Here is a 22,281-nt window from a genome sequence, read left to right as displayed (position 1 = left end):
TTAAAAATTAGCTGGGTGTGGTGGCACATGCCTATGGTCCCGGCTACTTGGGAGGCTGGGGCAAGAGGATCCCTTAAGCCCAGGAGTTGGATGTTGCAGTGAGCTTTGATCATGCCACTGTACTCCAGGCTGGATGACAGAGTGAGACTCTGCCTCTTAAAAAAAAAATAGAAGAACTGAAACTAACAAGTACAGACTGTCCAAAATGTGTGGTGGTAAAATGAAGAAAAGAGATTGGCCATCAGAGCAGAGGAAGCAGAAACATATTTACTGTGTTCAGTTTTACCTATTATTTAGCACATTTAGTTGCATTTAAATCTCACAAAAAAACACAATCTCACAAAAAACTGCTATTTTACAGATGAAGTAAAAGGCTAAGTAACGTGCTTTACTTGCCATAGCTATGAAGTGAGATAGTTGGAAGTGAAATTCAGGTATGATTACAAGACCTATTCTCCTTTCTTGAACCTTGACTGAGATTTCATGTATACATGAAACTAAAAGGAAGTTGTTCATAGATAAGAGACCTATAGACTTTGTTTTGATTTTTATATATTAAATGTAATATTATAGAATTCATATAATCACACAGAACATATTTGGAGAGAAGAGAAACAATTACTTCTAATACTACTGCCATCACCATAATGCAATCACACAATCACATTTAGCTATATATCCTTTTAGCCTTTTTTCCTAGGAATGACTATATCATACATATATATGCATGCACTGTAGATATTGCTTCATAACCTATTTTTATATTGAAGGGCAGTACAGTGGAATCCCAGCTCCACCACTTACATGTGACCTAGTTGTTTAATCTCCTATGCCTAATTTTCCTCATGATTAGAATGGGAATAATAATATCTACCTATGGATTATTGGGAGGATTAAAATTGAGAATATATGAAAAGCACTTAAAATATAACTTGTCAAATATTTTCTATTTTATTATATAATCTTCATAACTATAATTTTGAATCATTGCAGAGTATTTTACTGAGTTGACATACAAATGTTACTCGTCTGCTCTTCTGAACATTTAAATTGCTTCTAATTCTCCATGATTATAAATAGCCTTGCGGTGAGCAAATTAATATATATGGTTTTTTTTATATTTAAGATTATGTACCTAGTGGCCAGGTGTGGTGGCTCATGCCTGCAATCCCAGCACTTTGGGAAGCCGAGGTGGGCAGATCAGTTGAGGTCAGGAGTTTGGGATCAGCCCGGCCAACATGGTGAAACCCCATCTCTACTAAAATACAAAAATTAGCTGGGCATAGTGGTGTGCGCCTGTAAACCCAGCTACTAAGGAGGCTGAGGCAGAAGAATCACTTGAACCCCGGAGGGGGAGGTTGCAGTGAGCTGAGATCGTGCCACTGTACTCCAGCTGGGCAATAAGAGTAAAACTTCATCTCAAACAAACAAACAAAAAGGATTATGCACCTAGAACGGAGCAGCAGAAGTAGGATTATTGGATAAAATGCATGAATGTGTTGTGATTTTTGACTCAAAGTATTAAACTCTGCCCTAGAGTGGAAGTTTGGAGATAGAGACTTTTTTTCTAGGCCAATGGAGATGAGCCAATAGAGAGGAAGTGTGCATGGGTAAATATGTTTTTATGCCGGTGTGAGGTAGGCTGGGAGATGGATGTAAAAAATAGAATTTCCAAAGATGCTTTTCACCTTAGAGGTTAGTTTTAGAATTTAGGAAACTTACTTTGTCATTTGAGCAGATAAGAAAATAAAATAGACAGCTAGAGAAATTTGGAAGTGAAGTGAGGGAAGTTGAAACAGAAGCTGGTTATTTCAGCTCTTCAAAGCAAAAGAGGAGATAAGGTTTTCTTCTGGGAGAGAAGGAAGGGGACAGGTATGAGCTTGGGGTTTAAGGAAAGGGGAAGGTTGAAATTGTGGCAATAATTTGAAATAAGGCAGTGCAGTCTGATGCCCAGACTGGTACCTCACTGCCCCTGATTTCTGAGCTCTGAATTATCTGTAGTTTCTTGGTCTCTGCTGGTCATGATATCCTCGAGAAGCAAAGGACAGAGAGAGAAAGGAGCCAGATAGTTCCCACTGTAAAGACACCAAATCTGTAAGACACTTTTCCAGATCTACACCATATTCTCCTCTTTGGCTGTGCTGTGGGCCAGCAAGATCACTGTGAAGCCATTTACTCACTGTCTTCAGTTACTCTCCTACCATCTTCTCCTGAAAATGGCTCTTGCTCCCATCTTTCTACCAACACTATTCTTACGAAGATCACCAGGGAGCTACATTTTGCTAATGTCAATGGTCGAACTCGCAGTCTTCTACTTGACCTATCATCTGATCCTCCTTCCTCTTTGAGTCCCTTGGTTACTTGGCTTCTAAGACACCAAACTTACCTCATTTTTCTTCTAGTTTTCTGGCTGCTGTTTAAGTTTCCTCAGCTGGCTTCTCATCTCCCCATTCTCTGCCTCAAGGACTTGTGCGAAGGCCTTTTCTATCCATATTCACTCCCTTGGTTATCTCAGCCAGTGTACTGGCTTTAAATGTCATTTACAATGCTCATGACTCCCACATTTGTATCTCTAAGGAGGACATTCTCCCGAAGCTCTAGGCCCAGAAGCCCAGTTGCCTCTAATATCTCTTCTCTTAGATGTCTAATGGGCAGCTCAGTCTTTCCATGTCAGAAACTGAACTTAGGATATGACTCCCAAAATGTCTATCTTCCTCATCTCAGGAAATTGGCAACACCAGTCTCCTGGCTGCTCAGGCCAAAAATCTTGGAATCATCTTTGACTCCTCTTTTGCTTTCATACCCCACATTGAATCTGTCAGGTGATTTTGTCAATTCTATCTTCAAAATACATTCACTTTCTTACCCCACCTCTTCACCACTGCAGTGCACAACTCCAGGGGGAACCATTCATGTTTTGGTTGATGGGAACAGTGCTCCCTAGACCAGTGAAGGGTACAGCCCGTGAGTCCATATAGCTGGCTCTTGTATCACCTCAGTTCAAGCCATCATCATCTCAAACCCAGATGACTGTAATGATTCCTAACTGGTCTCTCTGCTTCTGCCCTTGCCTGCTAATTGTCTATTCTCAACAAAGCATCACCAAATTTAAGTAAGCCAGGTCACTGTTCTACTGAGAACTCAATGGCTTCTCATCTCACCCAGAATAAAGAAGGGGTCCTTACAAGGATCTATAAAGATCTATTTAACGTGCCCTGCCTTTCCATTCCCTCTTTCACTTTGCTCACGTTTCCAACCATAATGTTGTCTCTGTGGTTCCTTGAATATTCCAGAAAACAATTGCCTCAGAGCCCTTGTGATTCCATCAGTAAGTCTTGCTTCCTTACTTCCTCTAGTTCTTTATACTCAAGTGTCAAATTCTTGGAGAGGTCTCCTCTGATTATTCCATTTAAAACTGTATCCCTTGCCCCCTCACAGTTCCTGTCCCCATTCCCTGCATATTTTTTTCTTTCTAGTTGTTATCACTATCTAATATACTTTATTCTTTACTTATTTATCTTGGTTATTGTCTGTTTCCCTGACTAGACTGTAAGCTCCAGGAAGGCAGGAATTGTTACCTGTTTTTCTCACTACTGTATCCACAGGATCTAAACTATTTCCTGCCACATAGATGACATATAATTATGTATAATTTTTTTAAGCTCTAGAAACAAATGTTTGGTCAGAATGTAAAGAACTTAAAAGGGGCTAGGGAAAGGTTTTGGAGGAAAGTTGGGGAGAGTAGAATTAGAAGGTTAAAAATAAGGGGAAAGTGAAGATACACAACTTAACATTCAGGATGTAGTCTTAATATTAGTCGTCGTTGTGTTCCCTGGCTCTTTGCTTTGTGGTTACTTGCAAAGATTAGATTTTTAAATTCATGGAATATAAGAGTTGGAAAACATCTTTGAGAACACCTTCACTTTACAGATGAGGAAGTTTTTCTTCTAAGTTGTATTGGCAGGGTTTTAAGTTATTCATTGCAACAAAGACACGGTCCACTGAGCTCACATGTGACATGCACAATCCTGGAATGCGGAAACTGGCAATTGAGGTAGGGGCAAATTCTTTCACATAAAAAACCCCAAATGGAATTAGGATCTTCCATCCCAATGTTTTTCAGCACAGACCATGTCCATAGTTTTATCAGTAAACACATATTCTAAGGAGTAAATGTACTTTTCCACTTTCATTAACTATTACTATCTAACTAACTTAAGACATTATTCTTGGTGGAAAAAATTAATGGGTTAAATGAATGTAAAAAGGGATTCAAACTGAGAAGCCTGCTTCATAGCTTCTTTTCACACTATAAAGCCAAGTCTCAGACTTTCAGTCCCCAGATATCTCTTTGGCAGATAAGCAAATCATGGGCCAAATAGAGAGCTAATGAAGTTAATACATTTATTTTATTTAAATATTTACTTTTAACAACAAAAATGAAATCATCAGTGTTAAAAAATAGTGTGTCATGATTCCAAACTTTAAATTCTTTGAGAATTGTACCAGTAAGTCTGAGGTAGATGATTATTTCTGTTCACTCTAGCTGATCAGTTTATTTCCAGAAACAATGCATCGAGACATTATGGGGGAAAAAAAAATCCTAGATTTGCATTTACATATATTTTACTTATGGAAAAATTAGAAATCTTCTCTGAGCACATGCAGAAATTGACAATGAGAAAATAGGTGGCCCATGAATTTTATTGAATGTATGAAAAACACAGCATGGAGCTAAAAACTGGTCAGAGACAAAGTACGTCAGAGGATTTGCACACCAAATAGTATTGCCTATTTTTATTAGGGATTCCAGTTCATGTCATGTTATAAAATTTATCTTCAGGTTTTTGGGTTTGTTGTTTTTTTTTTAACCAAAGGGACAGACTTTGTGGCTTATTTTTCAGAGAAACTAATGCATAAAGGAAGAAGGATGATGAATGTTAATAGTTATACTGAACAAATATTTAGCCATTGATTAAACCACTTGTAAAAACTTATACTATGTATTGAATTAATGATCCAAGATCCAGGTCTGAGGCAACTACATAGGGATTAATTTCTTTTTGTTTCTGATTAACTTGGAAGAAAGTACTTTAAAGGAGTATAGATTTGAAACGAAATGTCTGAACATGAAGAGATTTCTGAACACGAAGATAGCTGATCCTCTTTCACTGTGTATTTCACCTTGCTTTAAGTTCATTCATTAATTTATAAAACATATTCACTTAGACAAGAACAAATAGAATGGGGAAAAAGAAGAAAAAATGCGTTATTGGCAATTTTATTTCAAAAACAAAATTTAAAATGCTTGAAAAAAAGAGAAAAAAACAATGGAAATCAGAGTGTGTGGTGTCTCTTGTTCCTTTGTAGAATATAATATTTCTTGGCCTTAATTTTTGTATTTATTAAAAACAAATACAAATATACATACACTTAGTAGCTCTAAGGTCTCTTCCAGAACTCATATTCTATAATGTTATAAAACTGAAGACCGAAATTACTTTTAATTTTTTTACAAAGCAAAGAGATGTAACATTTACTAACAAGTAAAATTTTATAGACATATTCACTTACCACAAGACCATCTTGATTGTCATGAAGCTCAGAAAATTTAGTACTGGATTTCTGACGTTTAGGCTTGCTCCTTTCTCCAGCACAACCAGAAGTATTTTCGTGTACTTTTTCGACCTCCTGAGTATTCAAAATACAATCATCAAGGTGGTTGAACCCAGAAGGAATATTTTCTTTGTTGATAAGTCCCCTTGAATTGAGAAAAAAGCTTAATTTTACTTTAAAAGATCAAATGGTCATTTAATGATACTCTAACTACATCATATTGTACCTAGGAAATCCAAAGAGTGCCCAGAAATTCCAGTTTGCATCTCTGATCAAAATCTGAGCAGAGTGCCACTCCTGGGACTGCTTGGTGCCAAATAAATCACATTGAAAGAGAAATAATTCCTAGAGGCAAATTGGCAAGGGCTGTTTTACCAATGGACAGCTTTTGTATTTTACCAAAAGTAATTTGTATTCGAACAGGGAGAACAGTGCAAGTTTATACAAAAATTTCCTATTATTCACAGTAGATATTTAAATATATATATATATTTAAAATACATAAATTAATACAGTGTATGGAGAAAAATCTAAAAAGGAATTATATCTTCCATTTTAGTAGTGTAGAAATGTGTATTTCAATCTCACTGAATTATTAATAATCTTAGTAGAAATTGTATAAGTTAATAAAAACTATGGAGTACAAAGCATTTTTACTGAAATCTGGATTTGTTACTTCCAAGTACAGACCTCTTTCATGACACAGTTGTAGAAGTAGATATGAATGTCATAATTATAGAATTTAATTAATTTGATGTTCATGAAACAGTTTTAAGTATTAATATCTTAAGCATTCCTATAATAGGTTTTCACAAAAGTAAATTAGCAAACTGAGTTAAAAAAAAAAAGAAACAATATCATGGAACAAATAAAACCATCAGCACAGCACCATGGCGTGGTAAGGAACAAATAAATGAGTCTTTATTCTCCTCCTTCGTGGTATGAGTGAGTTAATGTACCTCCCTAAACACCTAAAACTGTATCTTGAAATAAATGAATTCTAAAGAGTAAAAATACATATCATATTTTACTATTGGCTCAACCATATCCCAAAATGAAAGATAACATTAAATATTTATTCTGAAATCTAAATTCATATCTTTAGACAGGGTATAACAGAGGAAAAATTATGAATTAAATACTATCATAATATTTTCAAAGTTATACTATCTTTGGTAATTTTTAACACTCTATATTTTAGTCTTTTTTCTACAACTTTAATGTGAAAATATATATTTAGTAAAATTATATAAAAGATTTATGCACATTTCAAGAGATATTCTAAGTACAAAGTAATTGAAGACAGGAGGAGAAGCTGGTAGGGACTAAATGCAAGCACGTATACTCATGCACATGCTCCTCAATCTCTCCCCTCCACGCACTGAGAGCAATGCCTTCTGTGGGTGGCTGGATCAATTTGGTGTAATTCTAAAACTCAAAAATTATTTATTTTACTATTTAAATTCTATCTTCTTATCACTCTTCATAGTTTTCCTAGCCTTTTTTTCTGTTTGTTTTTTATTTATTTTTAATTTTTGTGTGTACATGGTAGGTGTATATACTTACAGGGTACATGAGATATTTTGATACAGGCATGCAATGCATAATAATTACATTAAGGTAAATGAGGTATCCATTCCATCAGGCACTTATTCTTTGTATTACAAACAATCCAATTACACTCTTTTAGATATTTTTAATGTATAATTAATTTTTTATTCTAATCACCCTGTTGTCCTACCAAATGCTAGGTCTTTTGCAAACTATGTTTTTATATCCATTAACCTAGCTTTTGGGGTATATGTCTACTTATAACTTTATTTCATTTTTATTTTTATTTATTTATTTTTTGAGACAGAGTCTTGCTCTGTCGCCCAGGCTGGAGTGCAGTGGTGTGATCTTGGCTCACTGCAACCTCGACCTCCCAGGTTCAAGAGATTCTCGTGCCTCAGCCTCCTGAGTAGCTGGGACTACAGGCATGTGCCACCACGCTGGCTAATTTTTGTATTTTTAGTAGAGATGGGGTTTCATCATATTAGCCAGGCTGTTCTCAAACTCCTGCCCGCCTTGGCCTCCCAAAGTGCTGGGATTACAGGCATGAGCCACTGCGCCCAGCCCCAATTATAACCTTTAAATGGAGGAACTTTTAGGCTTTGAAGCTAGTATGGACTGACTTATGTACCCCCAAAATTCACATTTTGAAGTCCCAATCCCCAGTGTGACCATATTTGGAGACAGGGCCTTTAAGGAAGTAAATAAGGTTAAAAGAGTAATAAGGGTGGGACCCTAATCCAATAGGACTAATGTCCTTGTAAGAAGAGGGAGAGACATCAGGAGTGTGCACGCAGGGGAAGGGGCATGTGCAGACACAGTGAAAAGGTAGCCATCTGCATGCCAACGTGAGAGGCCTCAACAGAAACAGACACTTCTAGCACCTTGACCTTGAACTTACAGCTTCTAGAACTGTCAGAAGATAAATTTTTGTTGTTTAAGCCACCCAGTCGGTGGTATTTTGTTATGGCAGCTCAAGCAGACTAAAGACAACAGCTAAAAACTATTTTTAAAAATAAGAAAGTAAAGTTTATTTTATGATCTTTTTGAATAGTGAATGAATGACTAGAAAAAATCCTGTCAAAATAAATATATGAAAATCTGGCCATGCTGTTGTGCTCATGGACAAATCCTGTTCTCCTCTGAGGTAAGTCTTTGCTTTTAGGTGCATCCACGTGTCTCTTCTACTTCACTTTGTCTAATTTCAATTACACTATAGATCCATGAGCCTGGGTGTGATATCTGTTTTTCATCATTGAATCACCTTATAGTACTGGGTGCTCAATTATCACTGTTGAAGACTTTGGAGGCACTTTATTTAGATACAGCTCTGTATAAAACACATGGTTGTATTTCTTTAAATCTAATCTTAGATGGAGCAGGTATACTCAATTCCTTCCTGCAATATTCTGTCAGATTTCAATCACATTTGACATAACTTGGATTTGACTGAACTTAGGTCTCTGGACCTCTCACTTTCATTATCTAGATTTATTTCCATATTTTTTCAGGATTTTCTCCTCCCCCTACATACCTACTTAATGTCCTGGCAATGCTGAACGATTTATTATTCCCCAAATATAGCCTGCTTTTCTTTTACTTTGCAGTAGGATTTTAATATAGTCTTTATATAACAAAGAAACATTTGGATCAATTTTCCAGTTCACTGTGTTTTTAGAAGATTGAAAATCATTTTCACTTAAATGATGCTTTGCTTTTAAAAATATTTATTATGATTTTTTTCAAACATATACAGAAGTAGAGACACTATCACAACAAACTTCCATATACCCATCACCAAAATTTCACATTTCCATAAACTTGGCAGATAGTAGATTTTTTTACTAAATGAATTTAGCTGAATGTTTTTACATAATAAAGATTTTATTATTACATAATGAAGATTAATTTGCTACAAAATTGTAGCAAATAGTAATATAAGTCTGGGATTTCCTTATGAATTCAGACAAATAACAAATCATTTGTACCTATTAATGAAGTTATTTGTAGTCTTTGTCTATCTTCGATACTGCTATTTCAAAAATGGGCCACGATGACTTCAGTATGACTTCACTGACTCTTTTACTCATCTTGAAATATAGTCATCATTGGCTTCTTCAAGAATATTTTTTAATTTGTTGCATCTCTAAGTTACTAGAGGCAAAATAATAGATAATAATACAAATAGATTTCTATGTTTCTAAACTTTTTTTTTTTTTTTTTGAGACGGAGTCTCGCTGTGTTGCCCAGGCTGGAGTGCAGTGGCGCAATCTCGGCTCACTGCAAGCTCCGCCTCCCGGGTTCACGCCATTCTCCTGCCTCAGCCTCTCCGAGTAGCTGGGACTACAGGCGCCCGCCACCACGCCCGGCTAATTTTTTGTATTTTTAGTAGAGACGGGGTTTCACCGTGGTCTCGATCTCCTGACCTCGTGATCCGCCCACCTCGGCCTCCCAAAGTGCTGGGATTACAAGCGTGAGCCACCGCGCCCGGCCTCTAAACACTTTTTAACCACTTCAGAAAGCTTATCGTTTTAAATAGAATATTACAGCCTAGCTTAATCTTTCCTTATTTTTTGAGTAAAAACTTGTGAAAAATCTTAAATGAATGAATTGTATAGAAGCATATACTATGACAAACTCATTGACTGTAGGCTATATTAATGATTCTTGATCTTCTTATAATTTATGACATGTTCATGACTCTCCTGTAGATACTGGAGAAGACCTTTATGGCGGCTCATTGAAAGGAAGGTTAAAAGAGAAATCTAAGACCAAAGAGGAGATGCTGAAAGAATCAGCCTGCCGGAAAAGTATTTCAAGCAAGCAGATGAGCAAAAGTAAAGAGTGGAGCTGGGAGGAAACAAGTGGAATGAGAGCACTGGATCAAAGAAGGTGAGTGAAAGGATGACAGAACCCAGCATGAAGATGAGGGGAGAGGGGTTGCAGGAAATGACTACTGACCTATGGTCAAAGCTGGGCCAGACAAAATTAGTGGATCTGGGGGTTTGAGAGATAAGGGTCTCACTCTTCCAAAGACCTGGAGAGCTAAGAGAAGCCGTTCAGTGTGGGCTGGGAGTTGAAGGACTATCAAGACACAATTGTGTCATAGTGTGCCAGGTTAGGTACTGTTTGTACCCCAAGATTCTCTTACTCAATGCCCAACTGTGATTTGACCAGGAGGAGTGGTGAAGGGAATAGCAAGAGAAGAACAATTAAGGGAAAGGCTAGGGTTTCATGGGTATAGTCTTCATACCATCACTCAGCTACCATTCCCCATCTCCTTTTGTTCTCCTGATGCTGCTAGTAAAAAACAATCAAGATAACTTATGCTAGAAATGTCCCTGGGCTGGGGAAGCTCTCTATTTAAATTCTTCAGGAGAGGTGAGGCTGTGTTTCACATTTCCCTGCCCTGTCTGGCCCCTATCTGTTTTTACCTCCACTGTCCTCCCCCAGACCTGCTGCCAAGCATCCACCAACAGCACCATCACTCTCTGTTCTCTCTCATGCTCCCCACCACTTCCCACCTCCACCTGCTAGCCCTCTGTCCAAACAAAGAGGGTGGAAAGCAGGATATCGTGACACACTGAGGATATTTTTAAAATGCAAAGTGTTGCTACATACTCCTCAGCGAAAAATGAGGCAGAGGATAAGAACAGTGTTAAAGGAATAATTTGTGCTTTCTCTGTAACACATTAGAGGTAGTACACAAACTAATTATACTTCTAAACACTTTCTATAAACATGTCAGTAGCTCATTTTTAATGTAAATATCTCATGTCATGCCACAGGAGAAGAAATGTAAATATCTCCTGTATTATACTTTTTCTATTTTCTAAATGGAATATTACAACTATTCTATCCACCAGCTCCATGAAAATTTATTTTAAAAGTACTGCATACGCTACTTGTAAATCAGTGGGTTATATTATTGATACTGCTTTATTTCTAAAATTACATTTGCTGATATAGCCCTTAAACATCTCGGTGAGGTATAGCATGAAACTTATTTATACTGTTTATCTTTTGTGTTTTTCTTTAAGCGAGAAAAAGTTTTTTTTCTTTTTCCATAAAGGGTTTAATGTAGATTATGAGTCTAAGTGAAAAAGAATGAAAATGAGGGTGTGGGACTATTATATATTCATAAAAATTAAAAATTAAGAAAAGAAAGAAAAAGAATGAGGGGGCCTAGGGTCTGGTTCAGTTTAGTTTCTGACATTTAATAAGGAGTTCAAAACAACAACCATAAAGAGGCTAAAGGCCATAGTCAATAAAAATAATCTTGGAACTTTCAGGGAAAATACATGAGTATCTGAATAGTCTATTCTCTATATAAGTTTATTTTCCTTGACAATTTAAATCATGATTATTAAATAATATAAATGGTAATTATTCATCTGTATTTTATTAAATCTTTTTTCATGGAGAATAAAGCTCTTTGTAACACTATTCTTAAAATTCATACTATGGGAATGCCTTAAAACTAGTGATTATTATAATAAACAACTTAAGCTTTTCATTTTTTTAGTAGATTTAAGCCCAACCTTTCTTATCAAATGTCAGAGTATTATAGTGATATCTGACTATTTAATCACGTAAATATAATGGAGAAGTCAGCTGCTTCATAAACAAGTCTAAATAGTCAACTTAATGTTGTCTAGCAAGAAAAAAAAAATACCTCTGGACAAGCATATGGTAACTTTCTCTGCCCATGGTTCAAAATCCCTCTAAATAAGGTATTTATGAGGAAGCCATAGGGTGTATTCAATCAGAGGTGGCTTCTAACAACATACCAAATGTCTGGATGAAACGGAAATATTTATGCAATTACCTATGAATTTCCAAATGTAGCTAAGTTTAGAATGGACAAACTGAAAACTCTTAAAGTTTTAACCTAAATACTGAAATGGGAGAGGACCAGGAGGTATGACTATAACACAGTGACTAATTTGGGTGTATATTTTTTTTAAAAAGAGAAAACTCAAGTAAGAGGAAGAATCAATGCCAACTCACTTGTCTCTCCCACGTCGAACTTCATCCTGCTCCTTGGACTGGCGGCGGCGTTGTCTGGCAGATGTGGCAGAAGATGCTGATGGTGTTCCAGATTCTGAGTCCTCTGAACTTTGACCTCCAGAGTTATTAACATCAAAAAGATGTTGTTCTACAGCTGATCGGATGGTTCTTTCTAAGAGTCTGGCAAAAAAGAATGCAGAGTCATTCAAGCAGTCAAGTTCATTAGTGATGAACTTGTTCATCACTTGTTGCCAAAACAACATCTGTATTTGGCAACGTCTGTATTTCCAGTGGAAGGTCTTTAGAACTTCATGAGCAAAGAGAGATGATGAGGCATTAATCTAAAAAATATCTGCATTATGTGTTAAAACCAAAACTAAACGAAAACAATTCTGCCAATTTAACAACTTTCTCATCTTTGTGAAGCTAAGTATTGCTGAAATGCTCACGGCAAGTCTAGGAACAATTATGAGGCATTCAGGAAACAGCGGTCAATTAATATAAGGAAGAATGAGGAAAGATTTTTTTTTGCCCTCAAAGAATAATAGTAGACCTATTCTTACAAAGGCAATTTCATACCAATTCTACAGAGGAAGAGAGAGTGATTTGCAAAGCAAACTGGCACAAATAATTTTATGATGCCTATTATCTATTTAGAATCTAAGACAAAATTATATGAAAATAATGATATTTGGGGAAAAAACTCATCAGAACAATTAGAACTCATAACAGCATGGCATAATCTTTCCTATCCTCTATTCAATTAAATTGTGATGTTTATAATTAAAGTTGTATTCATGCAAACACCCCAAAACACATTATTGAAATTGGAAGGATAGATTTACTTTGTTCAACATGAGGAAAACACATGAGCGCAAAGTGCTGAAAAGTGCATGGTAAGCTATAAATGGAATCATTTTTAAAGCTGTAGAATCTTTCAAGGTGTGTAAACCTTTTAGCATCACATTATTTCCAAATAAGCTGGTATGGAAAGCTCTTAACTCAGACTCCTCAAACCATGTTTTTCTTCGCTTGAAAAAGAACTATATATATATATTCTAAATGCTCAGGCTGAGAAGTATCATTTACTTAAATAAACTGTGTTTTGAGAACTTAACTAATTTCAGATTTTTCAAATGCAGTTTTATAATTGACTCAGTTATCTTATTCAAATTTTATTAAAAATATTTTAAGATAATGAGGAAGTATAGTCCAATTAACTTGGGCATTAGAACTTTTATACATAGAACTCCATGTCTCAAATGACTCAAGATTATTTAATTGCAGTACAGAGGATTGTGAGTAAATTAATATACACATAAGAGATGTACATAATATACAAATAACATATGAGGATGCCATAAAATGCATTACATCAGAGGTGGCTTCCTACAACATACCAAACATCCAGATGAAAGTGAAATATCTAAACAGAACAACCCTGCACCTTTTCCAAGCTATACAAGACCCATAAGGAAAGGTTATTAGGAAATGAAAAAGGCAGCAACATGTCAGCCTTGGTGCAGTTCTTGAATATCTTTGAAACCGAGAAAGCTAAAGGAGGTCAGTCCTGCCCTCTGATTGTTTTCTCTCCCAACAAGGAATTAAGAAAATGGAAATCCATCCTGTTAGATCCAAATTCATTTCAACTAGTGCTTCTTCTAACTCTTCTCTCTTCTCCCTATCACACCACGTCTACCTCACCTCCTACACCTGATCCTTGCCAAGAGAAGATGCTCCAAAGAGGCCCACTCATGTCCCAGCAAATAAGGAGAACAGGTAGGTGTGATGGAAACATATGTGGGCAAGGAGCTGTTCCGTCATTCAATGACTATTTATTTAGTGCCAATATATGCCAGAAATTTTTCTAGGCAGTAGGGAGACAGCAAAGAACATGGCAGACAAGCTCCTTGTATTTACAGAGCTTACATTCCTGTAGGGCAAGATAGATAATAAAGAAATAATGTAATTTCCAATAGTAATAAGTTCTCTAAAACATTGAGTAAAGTGGTGGCAAGTGAATATGGGTAGTTAGGAATAGAATACTGGATAAGATGACACTTGAACAAGGAGTGAGTGAGAAGAAAGTGCTGGCCAGGCTGAGGAATAGCCAACACAAAGGCTCTGAGGCAGCAATAAGGTTGGCCCTCCATGGGAACAGCAGGTCATGTGGCTGAAGTGTAATGAGTAATATGGTCAGAGGCATTAGCAAGGACTGATAACTGGAGTTTAGGTTTAGCCTAAGTGTCAGTGGAAGGCTTTGGAGGAAATGGCATGTGATGACATAATTAAGAGAGTACCGCCACTGCCCTGTGGACCAGGGACTTGTTGCCATCACTAATTTGCTTTCTTTTCTGCATCCCTATTAGACTGTAACATCCCTGAAGACAGGGCCCAAGGCGTCCTTGACATTACACATCTAACATGCGCCTGACGTGTTGCAGGCACTCAGTCAATGTAGGTTCAGTCAAATGAACTAAGGAGGGAGTAAAGACATGATTAATGGTTTAAACTTTAATTACATTATACATTGCAAGATGTCTCCCAAAGCACATTAGACTACTTGCTAACATTAATTGATCCTGGCATTATTTTTAATGAAGTAAACAAAAAGCTCGTATTTTCCAATGTTGGAGTTGTCTGTAGGAATACACATATAGAAGCTCAAATAAGAATACCTATGTAGTCCTGTCCTCCATATAGTTTAAAAGTCACTGGCTGCTTATTATCTGAATCTTCCAATACTGTACACCATTAGAGTTGCTTTATTTTCTGTTTAGTAAGTGGGACAGGGCATTAAAAAAAAAAAAACCCAAAGCCCAAAAACCCAACCCAAATAACTTACTCTCCGGTTGCAGACACATTGCTGACTTGGGGTACATGAGCACTGCAGAAAAGAAGCAAAGAGAAAGAAAGTCAGGTTAGATGAAAGATCAGAGATGATGAACCAATCATGTGAAGCGGATTGCAGGCTGAAAGAAATTAGCTCAGTCCCAAGTGATCCTCAAAACAATGTTTAACCATCCAATGAAAGATGCTCATTTTCACTTGTTTCTAGAAATGGAGATGGCCCTGCTTGCTTATAACAGTGGCTTTTTCTCCTTTTAAAAGTTGTCCAAGGCAGACAATTCTATAACTAAATTTGGAAAACCATCTCTTAGCTGTCAACCTATTGCCACAGCAGCCCTAGTTCAAGGTCTTTTCATTTTCCTAAAATGTTAATTGTGGCCAAGTGCCTCCCTGCCACCTACTTCACCTATTTCTATCTTTCCCCAGCCCAAATCCATTCCCTTTCTTCTCCTCTTAGGCCAGGAAACAGAACATCTTTCTAATACTCTGCTCTCAACAGGCAGAGGGCAGTGGGGACCACAGGGATAGAGAACAAGGAACCAAATATTGTTTTCTCTATGACTATTTCTAAACCATCTTTCCGAAGCCACATTTTCTTCCTAAGTTTCTCAGGATGGAAGGCATCTCAAACTCTGTCATGTGTCAGCTTAACATCTAATTTACAATGTTTTTGTTGAGCACTTACAAATTTTCATGATTTTCCCATTTTTTTAAAGCCTGAATTCTTTTAAAAGTATTGAGAAGCGGTCAACACAAAGTAGAATGATAAAATTACAAAACACTATCAGGTTAGCACGCTTCAGAACTTTCCCCCTCATGCCTGCACTTATGTTCACATAACCACAATGAGTGTTGAGGCTGGCAGCTATTTTAATTGTATTAACACATTACATTCTCACAATCTGCCCTCTAGTGTTTAGTTGGCTTGTGAATCAAGATTTAAAAGTGTCTATCCTTTAAAAAAAGAGATTAAATATTGAGCAGATTTGAGACAATCTTTAGTTGTGTCAAACTATAGTTCTACCTAATAGGCCTAATAGTTCTTTTCTTTCTTTGTAGAAGACATTCAAAGAAAATCAAAGTTGTTAAGGACCAATATTGATAGTTGTCTTTCAATTACTCCAAACATTCTAATTTATACGATATAATTTTCAACATATGAATATGTTGCTTGGGAATCATCTGTCAGGTTTTTCTCCCATGTAAGGGTATATCTCATCTCTTTCAATGTAGAATCTCAAAGCCTCAAGGGACTGTATAATATTTCTCATTTTCTTTCATCACACTCCCTCCCACTACCACCACCATCATGTCTTCCATACTACTCATTATCCCAGAGGTGATCAAAAAATGTTTACTCTTTCGCCCAAGATAATTTTCTTTAGTTAAAGCTGTAGCTCTTTGTTATGGCCACAGACCATGGCTGAAACCCAGAAAAACCACGTAAAATCATGTGATTAGGTAAAAGGGAAGCTGATTCAAATAAGTAATAAATAATTAAGAAGATAAGTAAATAAATACAAACACCCTAAGACTTACTGAGTACTTACTATGTTACAGACACTGTGCTAAGTACTTTTATATAGTTTTTTTTCACTTATTATTTACAATAACCCTATGAAGAGGTACTACTGTTTTCCCTGTTTTCAGATGAAGAGGTTAGAAAGGTTAAATAACTTACCCACAGCCATAGAACCAAGAAATAAGGTGAGCTAGGATTTGAACCAAGAAAGGTTTTAGCTCAGAGTCTAAGCTCTTAATCACTCCACTAGCTTGTCTTTCAATCCATTACTCACTACAGTCATCTTTGGATATGGAGGCCTGGCCTTAAGTATTTCACTTTGCTTTTAATTACAACAATTTCTCCTCTGCCTCACAATGCCTGTTATTCATAGTGGTTCCCAGGCTACATAACCAACAATAAACCCCCTTCTGCTTTCTGCCTTTAACTGGAACAAGCAGTCTTTGCTTTTGCTACTTTGTGGCTCGCCCTCTGTAAATTCAACAATATATAATTAACTCCTATACTCCACTTCTCAGTACAGTTACACAACCTTGGTTTTGAGAGCAGGGACCCATGTGAGTAATGACTCGGGGAAAACCCAGAAGAGAGTAAAGAATGTGGATCTGCTAGATGCTAAAAAACATTCCAAAGACATGGCATTAGTCTGTTAGTCCTCTGTGCCATCTCAGAACGAAGACATGTATTTCCTCTCCTCCTTTCTACATCCTTTTGAACTGTCTTCTTTTTGACTATTAAAGCAGATCCTGATGTTCTGATGTTCATTTTCTATGAAGGGAGGGTGAAGAAAGAAAGGCAAGAAAGAAAAAGACAAGGAAACAAACAACAAGATGAGGTTCTGAGACTTCTAACTCTTTAAATAAGTGTTTCTTCATTCTTAATGTGCACAGGAATCACCTTGGCGCTTGTTAATACAGACTGTGATTCAGCAGGTCTAGGTCTTGGGAAGGGGGAAGCTGAGACTGCATTTCTAATAAATCCTCAGTGATTCTAATACTGTTGGTTTGTGGAAGACACTGAGTGGCAGAGGCTCTATATCTTCGCAACTAAAATTCTTTAAAACTTCAATTACTTAAATATCCCAATAATGATTTTTAAATATTGTAATCTAAGTAATGAAGGTATGATATGGAAAAGTCATGTTAACCTCAGTGAATAAAAGTCAACACATCGAAATTTCTCCAACAGCTTAAAGAAAAATGACCTGAACCATCTAAATCAGTTGTAGAGCACATTTCTCAGAATACAAAAGTAAACGAATAAATCAATAATAAAACCAAGTAATTAAATCATATTCATATTTTTGCTAGTATATTTATTTTAGGACAGTTTTAGAATAAAGTGTGATTTTTTAATAGTCCTTTGGAATTTCTGGCATATTTAACTAGTCTATAATTTCAGGTTCTTTTAATAGAATTCCTATAAATAAAGTATTATGAGAAGATATTTCCATTGGTAATCAGAAAAGAAAGTTCTGGTCTTGGCTCTGCAGTTGATTAGACAAAATCACTGGCAGGTTGTTGGTTAGCTTGGCTGCATTGGGTTGGTTTCTTCATATAGAAAATGAAAGGTCTGGCTAGTGATCTCTGTGGTTTCTTTTACCTCTAAAAGAAACCTCAAAAAATTGTTCTGAGGTTCAAGCTTACTGCCTAAAGTTTACATGATTACAAAAGGTTATGACTGCATATTTAGTTTTATGACATAGTATCAGATAAATTTATGGTTTATTAGATTCCAAAATAACTTTGGTATTTAGTCAGGCATCCACCACCATAGTTCCTGCGGGATGTACTTAACAATTCACCCTTAACAACATTTGAAAGAATATTTAACAAAAGCAATAGAGATTTCTTCCATAACTAAGACACTGACAAAAAGGCAATAAGCATTTAAACAATAAGCAAATAAGCCAAAGTGAAAGATAAAGAAATTTCCTTCTTCATCTGTATGTAGCTTGCTTTTTATCCTCTACGGAGAGCTAAGAATAATGAATTTTTTTTCAGCATCCTTGACTGATTTGCTAAGAAAATTTCTTACTTATGCATTATAAACAGTTGGATATGGAAACTTTCATTTCCTAATGTTGACAAAGCAAGTATTTAAAATGGAAAGAAAGATGCCCACTCATATGCAGATCCCAGTTCTATGGCCAAATTCAAACCTAAGCCTACTGTTAGTGATGATGCAACTGAATATTCTATTGGTATGGTCATTTAAAATAGATTCTAAGCCTACTTTGAAATATATTCTATGACATATTGAAATATCTTTAGTCTTTATTTTTATTAGCTAAACCCAAAGTATATTTCCTTAAGCCAATTATGCTCAGCAATATTACTCTGTAAAATTTGCATGTGATAAGATGCACAGATGCCTGTTGACAAGTGATTCTTTAATTAAATCTCTTGATTTGAAATAAAAAAGCATACATTTAAAAAGAGGTTTCAAATCTACAAAATGGAGACATCTTGAAAAGCATGTGTTCTCTTTTCTGTGCGTTGTCTTCTTTCAGTATGTTCTCCTCTATGGCATATAAAATTCTGCCTATAAAATACTACCGTTTTATTAGGAAACATGAGGTCTAACAAAATTATCAGTTTCTCTAGGATATAATATTTAAATTTACTCTATTTTTTTAATTGAGCAAGGATTAAAAAGACAATTATGAGATGCTTGCTTAAATAAACCTAAGGATAAATCTCATGTAACAATCATCAAAATAGCCTAAAATTCTTAATTTGTCAATTTAACAAAATATAGTATTTTTAGTATCATCTTAAAATATGATAAGTTGATATGCAGCATCAACATTATACATATATAACAATGCACATATTTGTTATGGTATAATGGATTTCTAAATTAAATTTTGTTCATAATTTTAGTGCATTCTTCATAGTGTCATACATTAAAACAATTCAATCCTCAATATTTATTCCTTTTGTTTTAACCTTTAGCTATGATTATCATATGCAGAACTTTAATGGAACATTTGTAGGTATTTAAACTCTGATAAAAGTTGCATCATCGTTTTGCATCATTACAGACATTTTGGGTAGCCTCAGATCTTGGTTTAAAATTGCATACTGTGCATAATATACTAGAATATAAATTGAAAACATACTACATGGATATAACTCAAAAAGAGGAAAATATTTATCCTCATACCTTCTCTAATTCACATTTCCTATTCTTTTAAATAGCCTGATTTGAAGAAAAAAATTACTCTTCACAGCTATATCTTAATACTATATTAAATTTATTCTAACAAATCAAATATAACCCATCAAAATGTCAGAATACTCATCTTTTATACAGCTTCTTTTGACAAGTATTGATGTTTTCAATTTTATATATTTAGTATGTTTTAGCATAAAAAGCAATTGAAAGTTTTTTTAGTCTTTACACTAAAGTCCATATTAACAAAATTATAAAATGCAATGGATAATTCACTTACATACTGTATCCCTTTTCCATTTTACAGAAAATTGAAGATCAGAGAAGTTAAGTATCTAAGTTTACACAGCTCCATTCTATCTATGTAGTCTGGCTTCAGAGTATGTCCTTGATCTCTGAACAATCTTTATTCTCAAATAATGCTGCTATTTACATAAATTGTTGGCTATACCTCTAGTTATTTCATTAGAATTAAGTTACTAAAAGTGCTTTTTTTGATTCAAATAGATTTTCTCCAAATTTATATAATGCAGAAAATTTTTATTTCATCTAGGTTTTCATGTTTATTAGTTTCAAATTGCATGAAGTGTTTTCTAATCTTTTAAAAAATTATTATAATCCTTACAGTAAACTTCAATTATGATTATTAGTATCATCTCCCATTTTTCTTAAGCTTATCAAGAATTTTCTATCTTGTAATTTTCATTTTTAGTCTCAAAGAACCAGCTCCCGAATTCAAGTATCAGTTCTGCTCGTTTTCTGTTTTCTTTTATTATTAATGATTTTAGGTTTCAAAGAGGTTGCTTTTTCTTCCTTTCTATAACTTCTTATTCTGAATGTGTGGCTGATTTATCTTCAATCTTGTGTTAGGTTAACTCTTAAAAAAGTTTAGACTTTATTCTATAAATTCTGATATATACTTTTTCTTTATTTTCTTAACAGTATGCACTTGAGATTCTTATTTACTCTTTGAGTTATCCCCTTCCTCCTGTCCCCTTACAAGAGTTTTCATTGGTTGATTGAAAGTTTTTGTCATTACAGGAAGGGGAACATCACACTTCGGGGACTGTTGTGGGGTGGGGGGAGGGGGGAGGGACAGCATTAGGAGATATACCTAACGCTAAATGACGAGTTAATGGGTGCAGCAAAACAACATGGCACATGGATACATATGTAACAAACCTGCACATTGTGCACATGTACCCTAAAACCTAAAGTATAATAAAAAAATTAAAAAACAAACAAACAAACAAAAAAAGAAAGTTTTTGTCATTAATTACACTGTGGTCAGAAATTATTGGCTATTGGAGGTGGAGCCAAGATGGCCGAATAGGAACAGCTCCGGTCTACAGCTCCCAGCCCCAGCGACACAGAAGACGGGTGATTTCTGCATTTCTGCTTGAGGTACTGGTTTCATCTCACTAGGGAGTGCCTAACAGCGGGTGCAGGACAGTCGGTGAAGCGCACTGTGCGCGAGCCGAAGCAGGGCGAGGCATTGCCTCACTCGGGAAGCGCAAGGGGTCAGGGAGTTCCCTTTCCTAGTCAAAGAAAGGGGAAACAGACGGCACCTGGAATATCGGGTCAGTCCCATCCTAATACTGCGCTTTTCCAATGGGCCTGGAAAACGGCACACTAGGAGATTGTGTCCCGCACCTGGCTCGGAGGGTCCTATGCCCACGGAGTCTCGCTGATTGCTAGCACAGCAGTCTGAGATCAAGCTGCAAGGCGGCAGCGAGGCTGGGGGAGGGGCGCCCGCCATTACCCAGGCTTGCTTAGGTAAACAAAGCAGCCAGGAAGCTCGAACTGGGTGGAGCCCACCACAGCTCAAGGAGGCCTGCCTGCCTCTGTAGGCTCCACCTCTGGGGGCAGGGCACAGACAAACAAAAACTCAGCAAGAACCTCCACAGACTTAAATGTCCCTGTCTGACTGACAGCTTTGAAGAGAGTAGTGGTTCTCCCAGCACCCAGCTGGAGATCTGAGAACGGACAGACTGCCTCCTAAAGTGGGTCCCTCACCCCTGAGCAGCCTAACTGGGAGGCACCCCCCCAGTAGGGTCAGACTGACACCTCATTCAACCGGGTACTCCTCTGAGACAAAACGTTCAGAGGAACTATCAGACAGCTGAATTTGTGGTCTCACGAAAATCCGCTGTTCTGCAGCCACCGCTGCTGACACCCAGCCAAACAGGGTCTGGAGTGGACCTCTAGTAAACTCCAACAGACCTGCAGCTGAGGGTCCTGTCTGGTAGAAGGAAAACTAACAAACAGAAAGGACATCAACACCAAAAACCCACCTGTACATCACCATCATCAAAGACAAAAAGTAGGTAAAACCACAAAGATGGGGAAAAAATAGAGCAGAAAAACTGGAAACTCTAAAAAACAGAGCACCTCTCCTCCTCCAAAGGAACGCAGTTCCTCACCAGCAACGGAACAAAGCTGGATGGAGGATGACTTTGATGAGTTGAGAGAAGAAGGCTTCAGACGATCAAACTACTCTGAGCTACGAGAGGAAATTCAAAACAATAGCAAAGAAGTTAAAAACTTTGAAAAAA

General features: G+C 36.4%; 1 protein-coding gene across 11 annotated transcripts in view; it reads right to left on the bottom strand.

Moving 5' to 3' along the window:
- The window catches only part of FAM13A (family with sequence similarity 13 member A), a 394,397-nt gene that overhangs the window by 46,547 nt on the left and 325,569 nt on the right, over window positions 1-22,281 (bottom strand). For 10 of the 11 annotated variants that reach the window (XM_058432961.1, XM_058432969.1, XM_032141067.2 and 7 more), the window contains 3 exons: window positions 15,023-15,064; window positions 12,178-12,357; window positions 5,575-5,761 (listed from right to left, as the gene is read on the bottom strand). In XM_058432961.1, coding sequence (XP_058288944.1) covers window positions 5,575-5,761; window positions 12,178-12,357; window positions 15,023-15,064 — 409 coding nt within the window. The remainder of the gene's footprint in view (window positions 1-5,574; window positions 5,762-12,177; window positions 12,358-15,022; window positions 15,065-22,281) is intronic. The other variant, XM_058432977.1, reaches the window with a different exon arrangement.

Source organism: Hylobates moloch, unplaced genomic scaffold, assembly GCF_009828535.3.
Source record: "Hylobates moloch isolate HMO894 unplaced genomic scaffold, HMol_V3 SCAFFOLD_2, whole genome shotgun sequence".
Classification (NCBI taxonomy): Eukaryota; Metazoa; Chordata; class Mammalia; order Primates; family Hylobatidae; genus Hylobates; species Hylobates moloch.
The sequence above is the reverse complement of the archived record's forward strand: the minus strand, read 5'-3'. Positions and strand labels throughout refer to the sequence as shown.